Here is a 13,118-nt window from a genome sequence, read left to right as displayed (position 1 = left end):
GTAAATTGTGGAGAAAATACTTGAGGGGGTTGAAGTGTTTGAGAAAAGGATCCTTTGCCCCGAGGGAATGGGGATCTCTTTTCTGGAGACTGGAAAGATGAACAGAGACATTTGACAGAAAAAACAGATGAAGAGAATTTTTGCCTTTGAACAGCTTGCCCTTAAAAGTAATACCCCATGAGTTTTTGACATAACCCATAACACAGCTCTGGAAAGACTGTGAAGATGGGAGGAGTTTCATGATTTGAAGATTTTCCCAGGCTGATGCAAATTGTGAAAGTGAAGACAAACCCTATGGCTAAAACATGAACGAGCTTCTCTCTCTAGAGTGAACTGAAATGATTATTTAAGTGAATGACTGACTGAAGTGTCTATGTATGTTGTTGTTAAGAAATATGGAAGGTGGGGGGGAGGAGGGAGTGATCTGGAAATCTTATTCCAAATTTCTTATTTTCTCTGTGTTATTAATAAATATTTTCTTTATGCTCTTTTAAGTTTTAGACCTGCCTTGTTTTTGCTCCTAAATCCTATCTCAAAGAGAAATTGAGTATATTAAAATTGGCAAACCTAAATCAAACCAAGACAATCGGAATCCTTCTTCTACCAGAGAAGTGCTGCAAGGAGGGAGGCTAATCACCAATTTGAGGCATGCACATCTTTAGCTGGAATATTACTCACATTCAAATTTTCCTCTGCTCCAAAACAGATGCTGGGAGTGTTTTTTACCAGCAAGCAGCATTTCTCTGGAGTAACTCCATGAATTTGATGCCGGAGGCTGAGCTCCATCTGCGCATGTCGCTCCCACTGATCAAACAGGGCTGAGGAAACACAGCCCAGTACAGCTGGGCAGCAGGACAGCTGGAACACAGGAGTCCATGTCACTCAGGTCTGCCAGGCTGTTAGGAAATCCCTTACAGCACTGGACAAACTCCCATAGGTATCACAGGGAATTTGGACTCTGCCTATGGCAGGCTCTCATCCCCAAAATAACTTACTTTGTCCCAGCCTTAAGAAAGACTGTCCAGGAGGACAAAATGGAAGGGAACTCATGGGGGGCCTAGAGATTTACATCAGTCCTGGCAGTTAGTCAGGGCTGTGCAACATTTGGGGAGCCCCACAGGAGCAGCAAGACAGGCAGATGACTGATGAGTTACGAATGTGATGGCAAGAGCAGAAATATGGAGCACTTCAGTTGTGCCAAACTAAAGACCCTTTGACTACTCATCTATTCTTTATTAACAGTAAGTAAAATCAATAAAGGTAGTAAACCTCAAGGACACTTGCAACTGCAGAGTTTTAGATCTGGTGGTGCCAAGGAAAGGACTGAGGAGTTGCTGTTAAGCACTGACAGAATATAAGGTTTCTTCTCTGTCTCTACTCTGCATTTGTCAAACAAATGAAAACTCCCAAAATAACCTGCATCAAGTACGCCTGTGGACTTTGTGCTGACACAGGTTTTAAACCACCTGCAGGTTTCAAAGTGCCCACAACCATGTCATGTACCCTTCAGTATGCAAGAACAATGTAAAACTGTGAGAACTATGCAACACTGAAAACAGCATGATAACAAACAATGAAGATTAATTACTCTGTCCATCCACTTTGTGAGTATTTGCCCATAGAATTCAGACAAAAAAATTTTCCAATACCCCCAAGTGCAAAATACCACATCTGGAAACCAGGAGCACAGATGTTGTTGATAGCAGATGGTAGAAGCTGCCTCAGAAAGCAGCAGATGGAATTTGAAATAACTATGGATAACTGACTCAGCATAAACATTTGGCATTCCATAATGCCATGGTAAAAACAGTGGCAGAGTTTGTGGACATAAACATCAAGAGGCTGAGAAGCAACCTGAGCACTATTTTTTGGAAGTGTGTAGAGCACTGAGCTAACAGCTAGTGCTGGTTCACGAGAAACAGGCACAACAAAGTTACAGAGGAAAATGTTTCCGGCTTCTGAATCCAATGTATACAGCATAAAGCTTCAAGTGCCTATTTTCTGCAGTTCATCCAAGAACTGAAGAGGTAACTGCATAGCAAGAGACCATCTGGGGCTTTTCAGCCTTGTTGATAAGGATGCAGCAATCTACAGGCCAAAGATGAAGTCTAAAGTCCAATGTGAAAATGCAATTGAAATTCTCAGTAATGACCACAGTCAAATATTAGAACAGGTTCTCCCAGTACATGATGAATTGTCCCTATCTTTAGGGCAAGCTTAGGGCACTAACTTTCAGGAGAGAACATGCAGATACAGCTTTCAGAATAAGGTTTTCAGATAAGCAATAGAGAGGGGGTGGGGAAGGGAATTGTTACAGGTGGACAGACAGTTCTGAAGTAAGAAGGGCACCCCCAAAGGGATTAGTCTGTGAGTGTAATTCACATTCCATATATCGGGCACACTCAGATTTGCTGTACTGCATACAGGCAGTGACTAAATTAGAATTCTCACCCTTCAACCCTTCTCTTGCAAGGGGATTTTCCCTTTGCTCGAGGTGCAACCAAGCCTTGGGAGTCTCCTGAAGTATGCAGAAGTTTCCACAGAGGTTTCTCGGTGACAAAAGGTTATTGACACAGACTAGACCAGCCAGTCCTCTGTCTTGGCCAGACTTCACCCAGAGTTTGCACTACTCTATTCTCCAAGCAGTGGGGTAATATGGATTGTCTTCTAATCTACTTACCAGTGACAAAAACAACCCAGCATTTTGCAGCACAGCCCAGGCAGCTTGTTCCTGCTGGTTAATTAAACCACTTAGACAAGGGTCAATGGGATAACACTAAAAAATTTGTAGGATTCCTTAACACACACAAACTACCAGCATAGGCTCTAGCAGCTGCTTGGCACAGAATTTTTGTCAAGAGTCACTTTTTCCAGCATGATAACTCAACCCTTTCCTAGGAGGAAAATCCCTAAGGTTTGGCAGGCTAAGTACTCCCTTGGCTGGGCAGTCTTGCCTATAGGCAATGGAATTTGTTGAGATGAAACAGAACAGATCACAACAGTGCTACTGCAGCAAAACACAACTGCTATGTTTTATACCCATATTCAAGCTGGATAAATAAAAATGCTGTTCTATTGCTGAAAATAGCTAGTGCAGGTATTTAAAGTATTGATGAACTAAATATACTAATATATAATAAGCAATATTAAATAAGAAAAAATGCACAGATTTTTTTTTTCCTCTCACAGGACCAACTACTCTCTCTGTAATGGCACTTTGAATTCTCTGATTTCAAAAATATTAAGTATTCCATCACAGAAGGAAGGAGAAAATAAGTACAGCTGACAAGAGAATGACAATAATATGGAATACCATGTCTCTAATGCCTCACAGCCCGTGACATGACTGAGCTCATCTTGCACAGCATGCAGAAGGCAGAGTTCTAGCAGATACATCAGAACAGGATACTTATTTTCACTAACAATACAACTGCTATAGAACAAAAACATCTTTCTTTAGTTCTCTGAATGTTTACCACTATATAAGCTTTATATGGAACATACAGAGTACTCTGGCAGCACTTGCCTAAGCACAAGTTTTGTTGTTACACTATCATCCTGCAAGGCTGAGCTTGGTATTCTAAAAACATAAGGGTGGTACCCAAAATAACTCTGAAGCTTTCATAGTGTGACAGACAGGAGTTAAGGTAAGAAAGTTTCAGTTGACAAGCAGATAGTTGGTACTGCCCAGCTGCATTATCAGTCCTCTATTTAAGTTCATAGGGAAGCAATCAGATCTGGAAAAGGGACTACACAAGGTTCATGATTACTTCCATGGGATTACACTGCCTCTAAGTTCCACAGAAGTGTCCACTGCAGGTGTTACAAGGTCCTGGAGACTGGAATTTCTCCAGCAATACTTAACCGGGGCTAGAGTTTGAGCTCTGGAGGGGATTAGAAGCAAGCACATGCTCTTTTTAAAGAGCATTTATTCTTTGTTCTAGAGCAGGACCAGATGAAAGGGAAAAAATGGTTCTCTAGAAGCCGTCTCGATAATGAAAGTGAGAGATTAATGTCTTACTTAACTGACTCATCTTCAATAAGTTGAGGCAGATATAAAAAAAATGTACCTTGAATAACATCTAAAGCAAGCATTACTGTGTACCCCACACTATTAATCACCTCAAGTGCACCTGCACACCCACCAGTCAATAAGTCTACAGATACTTTGTCAGCATTATTTAGATGCAAAAATAGCTTGAGGCCAAGGTTGTTTAGCATAAGTTTATTAGCACAAGAATTTCAGCATCATTAAGGTCCAAAACCCAGTTTCCAAGGATGACAAATGAATACAGTAGAACAGTAGACAAAGTTACTGTGACCAATCTCACATTTGGGCTTATCACAAATCCAAATATTTCTAGTACCCTGCTTTGCCAGCTGTAAGAGGGAGGTGAGAGAAATAAAAAAAAACCCAAACTCACTTCTTCCAAAGAGATAAGAGACAGGTTTTTCAATAGGTGGCATCTTTTAATAGTAAAAAAATAAGATAAAGACAGGAAAAAAGGAATTCTAAATTTCAATGGGAAGTGCTGTTTTATTCAGACACAAGCCCAATCCAGACATTTTAGTGAGAAAAACCAGAGTGTTCCAACTATTCCCCCCAAAGTTTCTACTGTAAATGAATGTCCCACTCTATATCTAGCTTCACTGAAAATAAAGAACATTTATGAAGTACACTTAACTGTATTCAATAAACAATTTAGTAAGACTTAGATGTGAGGGCTAGAAGTTTTATTATTCATTTGGCTCTCTCAACGCCCAAATTAGACCAAGCTGCTGGTGGCTGTGGTCCCCTTACTGTTCATTCTCACACTTATGAGTTACAGAATCCTGACTGAGTGAGAGGAATAGGAAACAAGTACCATCAGTACACTGACAGTTTAGAACTAAGTCAGTTTGTCCAGATTCTCTTCTAAGAGGCCTTTTCCCAACTACTCATTTAGAGACAAGCAGAGATCACTATCAACATCAGTGGTTATTCTAGGAATCAGAAACCCACAAAGCCTAGGCACATACCAAATGCTTAACCCCAGAACTCAAGACCAAAATATGGATCTTTGAGTTTCAATCAAAAGCTTTAGGTATTTGGACTAGATTTAAATACTGCTTAGTGTAGTAGGAGGTGATTTATGTGAATGCATGAGGATTTTTGATAAATGGTTATTCAGAAACAAGCAGTATTCGTAAACCCCCAGATTAATGATTGGCTGACTGAGCTGAGGGCAAACACAGCAATAATTAAATCTTTAGCAGAGTAAGCATGAACTATGCTTTAGCTTACAACTTGTCACAATGGCCATGGGTCAGCATAAGGATTTTAGCAAAGTGACTAAAACACAGTCTTCTACCATGTCTCCTTAGTAGCATCTCTAGCAAATAAAAAGGTCTATCTTACAGTGAGGAAGTCACAACAATAAGCTGCAAGTCAAGGGGAACTTGGCAGTAAGTGCTGCCAACAGCTGCTTAACCTCAGACTGGCTTTGTCTTATAAGCTACATGAAGAAAACAGTTATTTTATACCACAGTCTAGTTAGTAGAAACTTGATCCTGAGGAACAAAGCACTGAGTGTTACTGCAGCTTTGTTTAAATGCCACTGCCCAGAGGGAACCTATCAGGTAACAGCCTGAAGTACAGTAGTTTCTCTCTAGCCTCCACATGACATACAAGAGGTAAGAACAGGTTTGCAGAGGCATTACTAGCACTGAGAGGTGACTGAATCAAGCAGGAATGCTAGACTTGGCATAGGGTCATCACTTTTACCTAGTGCTCGTTCTCAAATCATCCCTTGCTTTGAACTCAAACCAGCTAACTCACAGCAAATTAAGCCACTGCCACTCACACCATCAAGCTGCCGGGACAACCCAGAACAGAAAGGGGTAGGCTGCTTGCAGCACAGTGATGAAAAGCTACCGAGTACACCAGCGTTACCTGCCAAGCCAGGATTATTTTGAAGGCAATGAGACAAGCAGTGCCTCAGCAATGCCAAGTACTCCAAGGTCAGAGCAGCAGGTAGTGTGCAGCTTCAGGATACAATTTAACCACTTGAGAGTATCTAAGTATCTTGGTATCAGAGATGGGTTACAAAGCATTAGAATTTCCCATGTGCCAGAGCATCTTAACAGCCAGACAGCGAACACAAGAATCCTGCAAAGCTCAAACCCAGGCATTCAGCTGTTCAGAGAGGAGCAATTCAATGTGGAGCTTCCTCAGAGGCCTCAGCATCAAGTTACATCAGCAAAAGCACAATACTTATGGCAGGAAACTCAGCCTTTTTTCCTTCTCTAGCATTTCTTTTTCCAGAAGATGCACCTGGCCTGATGCTCAGCAGCCAAGGCATTAAAGACTAATAAACAAAGTCTGTGTTTCCAGCTTGTGAGGACTTCTTACCAAGAATCTCACCACTTCTTCCACATGGGCAATGCACAAAAAAAGTTCCTAAAGATCAGCCGTGACATCATAGAAGGCAGACACCTGAGTCTAAGCCCCTCTAGGCAATGGTTCACTTCTGCAATGGTCATAGCAGAGGTTGGCTGCAAACACATCTATGCAAGAGATTATAGTAATTGCAAACTCTCAAGTCTTCTTTCTAGTGACACTCTATATGAGGCCAAGTATTGCTTTTCATACAGGACTTATTCTTGCCTAGGATTGCATTCCAGCAGTAAACTTGCACTAAGTTTAACACATATGACAACACTGGCATCATGTTAGTTTTTTAAAAGTCAAGATCTTAGATGATAGATGTCTTGTCTGTAAACCACACCAAGTCCAAGCCACAGTTCATTAAAAAGGCCAGGTTTGCTTTCAAGTTTAGCCACTTTTGCTGACTAATCAGGAAGCCTTTCATGAAAAAAAACATCCCAATATAATCCACCAATTAACTTGTCTTTTTGCTACCAAAGTTGCTATCAAAACTGTTCAGGAAATTAAGCTAAAGCCTCCTTGGCTACACACTGTCCACTTTGTAGATTGCATCCCTCCCTGTCTTCAGCTAAATCTGAACAGAGAAGTAGCCCCACTGCTCTGTTGAGACAGTCTTCAAGAAGTTATAAAAAGCAGAAAGAACTTGTTGGTCTTATGACGAGCAGGAAATTTTTACTGTCATTTAAGCACAGCACTGCTGCTGTTTTCCACCTTGAATAGCAAACAAACATTGGTCTTCCACCTGCTTTCTTCTTTATTTTCTAAGCCTTAATCTTTTGCTGGATCAGGCGCTTTGGTCTTACAAGCTTGCAGAAACAGTAATAAATAGTCATAGTAATCAAAAAGATTCAGTGAACAAGCATTCTTGAACATTGCAGCAGCACATAATAAACAGTTCTAAGATTTGCCTTTCTAGTCTACATCTCTGGTTAAACAAAAGAAACTCATGATCATGCCTATATGTATTTTACTATTACAGTTCCATGAAAATCATCCAGTTAATAATACCACTATATAAATAACTGAGGAATTTTTAACCTTTCTTGTAAAGCCCAGGAGTCTCAAAAGCAGCAAGTTCAGCATACACCCTTCAGGAAGATCAGCCCCCTGTACCTCCAAGAAAATGTAAACTCTCCCAGAGACTATTCTGAACCCAGGCCCAGACTTTCAATACATACAGGTTCTGTGGAGAGCTCTGCTTAGGGCTTTTACATCTCTTCAAGTGAGGGTTAAGACCAGTAAAAAGGAAGAATTTTACCCTAGCCATTTAAAATGCCATCTCATACAGAGACCTGGTGATACTGATAACCCAGTAAGCTCAACCCTTCAGTGGTGACAGGAAGACAAAGCTTCAGGACCTGTCTGAAGTTGTACAATAAGAAATTCATTTTAGGAGGCACTTCTAGAATTTGTACTGAGGCAGGAGTGCACATAATCCTGCAACTTATAGTGGCTTGGGATTTCTGTTTAGGATTCTTGTTGGTTTTACTGTGGACCCATGAGGAAGAAAATCTGGTCAAACCCCAAAGTAAGAGCTGTGCTGCTTTCCAACTGTACCAAAATTGTTTAGAAGGACAGTCAGGATGCTTGATGCTGAACTCAAAAATATTTTTCTAAGTTAAGTGTTCAAACTGTGTCTCCAATTCTATTTAAAGCTTCAATTCCTCAATTCAAGGACTTTTCACATTACCAAGTTTTAGATTGTGTTTTGGTGTGTTTTTAAAAATGTCACCTTCCAAGTTTTGTAGTCAAGAAAAATTTAACCAGATTATGCTTTATAAATAGACTTACTAAACTATCTTCAACTTCCAAGAAATTAATCTTGAACTCAAGCTAGGACCACATATCCATAGGCACTACAGGAAGCAACATTTATGTCCTCTACAAGACAGACAATATCCATATTGTTACCAGTTCTACATAGTCACTAAGTAAAAGCAGCCCAAGCATAATATGAGCCCAGTCTTGGCACAATTAGTTCAAGAGAAATTTGGCCAGAACTTGGACTGAGGAAGAGTAATGAGGTTAGGGAATAGAAAGAGTTTTGCCACTACTCCAGGAGCAGCTTCTGCTTAAGGCATTTTACAGTTGATTAACCAACCCAGTTTACCTTAGACCACATATTAACAGCCACTTCCAGAGCTAGTACAGTTTCTTAACCACTCCCCTTAATGTTTTGCTGCTGGTTCTCTTCTCCCCGACAAAGAGGTAATAAGGCTTTTTGGCATTTGTAGAAATACACTGAAAGGTTCATAACAGGTCACCTGGTTGCATAATCCCACTGCACACCAGGAAATGGATAGTCTGACACAGTCATGTTTCCATTAGAGAACATCCAACTGACATTATTACTTGTTTACATTTACACTGTGCATCATGGCTTTCAGTAGCCCCCACCCAGGAGCCCTTGAGGGAAGCAATCAATTGCACGGCAACCAAGTGGGGTAGGACTGGCTGTACAGCACAGGGGCACTTGCAAGGTAGTAGTTGCTGAAGTTTGCATCACTGACATAAGGTGCTGGCTGGTAGTAACAGGTTACATTAGTGGCGTTAGGGATGACATTCTGTTCTGCCAGTACCTTGAGTGCCAGCAGAGAAATTAAATTGAGAGTCTGCCTTCGCTCATGTCCCATGAGGCAGACAGTGCTCTCATTCACCACCCTGCGCAGAATCATGAGGTAGTCGTACTTGCTCTTCTCTTCTTTGGAGAAGTGGTTCTGGAGGTAGGTCTCCAGCTTGCGCTGCTGATCCAGGATGTCTGGGAAGTCTATGAAGAATCGGGAGCACATGTAGCGCTCCAATGTTTTGATCTCATCCTTATTCATGGGCCTGAAATCTCGTACTAAGAGGCTACTGTACTTCAGTAGTCCACCACCTCTGATCTCTTCAGGATTTTTTGTAGCTATCAGCTTGTTCTGGAGGTGATCAAAAGCTGCTTCAAAGTCTCCATACATGCTCTCTCCAATCACAGTTGGATGGAAGTGCTCTGACATAGGGGTTTCTGAGTAGTCATAATAAAAGAGCATGGAGTCCAGAATGATCTGGAACGAGTCCACACTGAACTCAAACTGCCGTCGAATGCAGTCTACAAACTTAAGCTCGATGTTTTTGCCATGCTTGTTGGAAAGCGATATCAAGCTCCAACGGTCAGTCTCCGTGTGCACTTTGACCAGCTTCTGGATGTAGGCTTCCTTCAGTGTAACAGGACTGATTTTCAGCTTGCTTACTCCTTCTGGCAGGAAATTCAAGAGGGACCACAAGACCACATCTCGAACTAACTGAAATTCTACCTCACTTGGAAGAGAAACTTGAAAAATGAGATCCAGGTCTTTGCATCCCAACCCATTATCCTTGACCAGGACATGACCAGCTGCAGAGCCATTCAGACGGACATCCTGGACCACAATGCCTGCTTGGCTCAGCTGGCTCCGAACCGTCTGAACAATGTCCTTCAGAGTTATCTTCAGTGTCGGGAAGTTCCCCCGCCCGTGGATCGGAACCACCTCTGTAAGAACTGCGTGCAGACGGCTGACCTGCTCCCAGTTCAGTACACTGCAGGACATGGAGTTTGCTCTGCTACTTCCTTTGCCTGCCATCTTAGGGCTTTTCTTCTTCAAAGGAACTGTACTGAGATAGAATATAAGAAGAAAAAGACAAGTCAGAGCTTTTGTTTGTGCTTCCTAGATCTATTCCTAAGCTCCATTTCTGCCCCATTCACACAGACACAAACAAGAAAGAAATAACTCAGCATATTAATGATTATGAGCAATCCTTTCACTTGAAATGAGACACAGCTTTTCTATTGGTGCAAAAAAACAAATAAAAATATTAGCAGTCATTGTTCTTTTTTTTTGGTGAGGTAGAGTTACTTCAGGAAAGTAGTTTGTGTCAAATGGGAATTACCAAAGATGACACAAGCTTTACCTAAGGCTAAAGTCATCACCAGCATCAGATGAAGAGAGGTGAGCTGCAAAGCACTTATGAGAGTTAGGCTTTGAAGCTGCTTCATGATGCATATAAAACTGCTGCCCAAACTGCTGTCTCAAACTAATACAACTGTAAAAGACCCTCAGGTGCTAGTTTGAGGGCTTAGACATCCACTGATAGCTCTTAAATTATGCCAGAGATACAAGATTTCTTCCTTTTCATAGAACTCTTTCCGTTCTGAACAATCCAGCATCTTTCACCCACAGGATAAAGGCCAAGTCATCTTGTTCCTACAAAAAACTGCAGTTCTTCAACATCCTGGACAGAATTTCAGCTGCAAAGTCAGATAAAAGCATTCAATGGGCACTCTGGTCTTTGTAAGCAACTCCTTACCCTTCTTCAGAGACACTGCCTAACCAAACTACCTTCCTGGAGATATTCATACTTGCCCCAAGTTCTGCTCATTTGTGAAGGGCAAACAAGCTTGTAGCATCTGTGATAAATTCAGATGATGCATGTCAAATTCATGTTACTCTTAACACTCAGAATCTCACTAACCAGACTTAGTCACAGCCTTGTCTGAACATTTTAAGCATAAGAAAATGATCTGATTAGCTGTGACAAGACACCCTAAGTCACCTACCTTTTGTAGCATGTATATACTTTACAGATGTTCTACAGTCATGAACCTCAAACTGGTGCTAATACCCTTTTCTAAGTGTTCCAGGCTTCTGTGTAGCCAAGTGCTTCCTGACAGCTACAGACTGAGGCCTCATCTTCTCCTGTCCCAAGTACTCCTGAAAACTGCAGCTGCAGGTCAGACTAGTCAAACTTAAGCAAATTAACTCTTGCCTACCGAGAATGAAAACCAAACCCTATAGTCTCCTACCGTGCAACAGCACAGTGCATGGAACATTGTAAAGTTACAAAGAGTTTCAAACACCAGCTATTGTAATCTCAGACCTCCCCTTTTCCAGCTTTTCATTTTTGAGCAACTCATTTGACCTGCCACCTCTTCAGATGAAGAGAGTCAAATCCTCGAGCAAGTACACTGTGAGGTTAAAATGCTTCTGGGGAAGTAGCTTCTGTCCTTGAGCACGAGCTGCTGCATTACGAACTATGCTGCCATGGACCACATCAGCACCACCAGGCACAAAACAAACCTGTGGTCTGCAAGATGATTAATCCAGGAAAAACAAGAGGTTCTTCAAGCTCGATCCTTAATGCTCCAACACAGCAAAAACACAAAAGCATCAAGCCTGCCAGCAGTTGCTCTCAGGCAGTTCAAGCGCATTAAAGTGTATTTCCTTTGTAAACTCACTATATTTCCATTAAAACTTTCAAATTACTAAAGGACAAGAGTCTTCCCATGACTTCTAACTGAAGCTGCAAGTGCTTTCAGCTACTACCTCTGAAACTACTCCCTCTCTCCCTTCTCATTTGTAGCTCCCTCTGCAACCAAGACAACACACGCAGCTCACTCAGCCAGAAAGGACTTGGACCAGTGCTTCCAACCTCACCACACACATTCGGTTCCCCTTGGTGACCCTCACCTAGGAGAATAACACACATTGCTGCCCTCAGGGTGAGGAAGATGAAGTATTTCATTTCCAGTTCAGTGAAGAGTTTAATTCTCAGGCTGTCAACCTCCAGAGCTTCCTACCCCTAAATCACTTGTGTTTGCCTACACGGGAAGAGTTATGTTAGTGACAACAGACTCCTAGCAACTCCAGCGTATTTGGGATGCTAGCAGCTCCCATGTCTCTTGCTTCACTGCCAGCCATTCCCTTCACTAGATCTGACACTTGAAGATGCTCACTCCTTGGGAAGAAAACCACTACGGAGGTAGGAGACACTAAGCCATCTTTAATACCGAGTGCAAAGAGCATTGAATACAACGCTCAAATCAGAGGTAAAAAAGAGCGAGGACTACACACCTTCACCTTGGTCACGACTAGGTGCGTTATCCTGCAGCAGCAACTTTCTCCTATAAGACATATAATTTGACACAACACCCAAAAAAGTCCACGAGCCTGTCCCCGCAGAGCCAGCGGCACTGAGGGCGGGAGGTCGGGCTCCCTCCCTCCGTGGGACGCTCATCCTCTCAGCGAGCCCAGCAGAATCCGCAGCGGGGAATCCGCAGCGGGGAACCAGCGTTACGCCGCCTCCACCACCCACAGCCATGACAGAAGCGCTGCCGAGCGCCTGCTCCCAGGAGAGCCCGGCCGCCCGTCCCGCCGGCTCAGCCCCGGAGAGGGGAGAGGAGCCCCGGCCCCGCCGCTCACCTCGACCCCGCCGCTCACTCACCCCGACCAGCCGCGCCAGCCTCGCTACTGCCCGCGACCGCCCTTTATGGCCCTTCACCACCACCCCGCCCCGCCCCGCCCCGGCCCCGCCCGACCCGACCCGGCCCGGCCCTCCCGCCGCAGCGGGGGCGACACTGGGCCGGCGGTCCGGCCGCCGGGTGCTCGGCCCGGGCAGCGGACGGGGGGGCCGCCCGTGCCCTGGAGCCCTCGCCCGCCACCTCGGGGGCTCGCCCCGCCAACTCCACACACAGCGCCCAGCGGCCGCTTCCCGCTCCCCACTCCCATATAAATACAAACTTTTCAAAGGGCCCCTCAGGTCAGGAAGGACGTTGAGGGGCTGGAGCGACTCCAAGGATGAGCAACGGAGTTGGTGAAGGATCTGGAGCACAAGTCCCATGATGAGCGGCTGAAGGAGATGGGGTTGTTTAGTCCGGAGAAGAGGAGGTTCAGGGGAGACC

The 13,118-nt window shown here is 43.5% G+C and overlaps 1 protein-coding gene across 1 annotated transcript; it reads right to left on the bottom strand.

The window, feature by feature from the left end:
• Positions 1 to 4,218: 4,218 nt before the first annotated feature.
• Positions 4,219 to 12,672, bottom strand: TENT5C (terminal nucleotidyltransferase 5C). Its single transcript, XM_056499783.1, has 2 exons — positions 12,640 to 12,672; positions 4,219 to 10,054 (listed from the first exon to the last, which is right to left on the bottom strand). Exon 2 carries the CDS (start codon positions 10,021 to 10,023, stop codon positions 8,848 to 8,850), a length of 1,176 nt encoding a protein of 391 aa, XP_056355758.1. The 5' UTR covers positions 10,024 to 10,054; positions 12,640 to 12,672; the 3' UTR covers positions 4,219 to 8,847.
• Positions 12,673 to 13,118: the final 446 nt, after the last annotated feature.

This window comes from Oenanthe melanoleuca, chromosome 1 (genome assembly GCF_029582105.1).
Source record: "Oenanthe melanoleuca isolate GR-GAL-2019-014 chromosome 1, OMel1.0, whole genome shotgun sequence".
NCBI lineage: Eukaryota > Metazoa > Chordata > Aves > Passeriformes > Muscicapidae > Oenanthe > Oenanthe melanoleuca.
The sequence above is the reverse complement of the archived record's forward strand: the minus strand, read 5'-3'. Positions and strand labels throughout refer to the sequence as shown.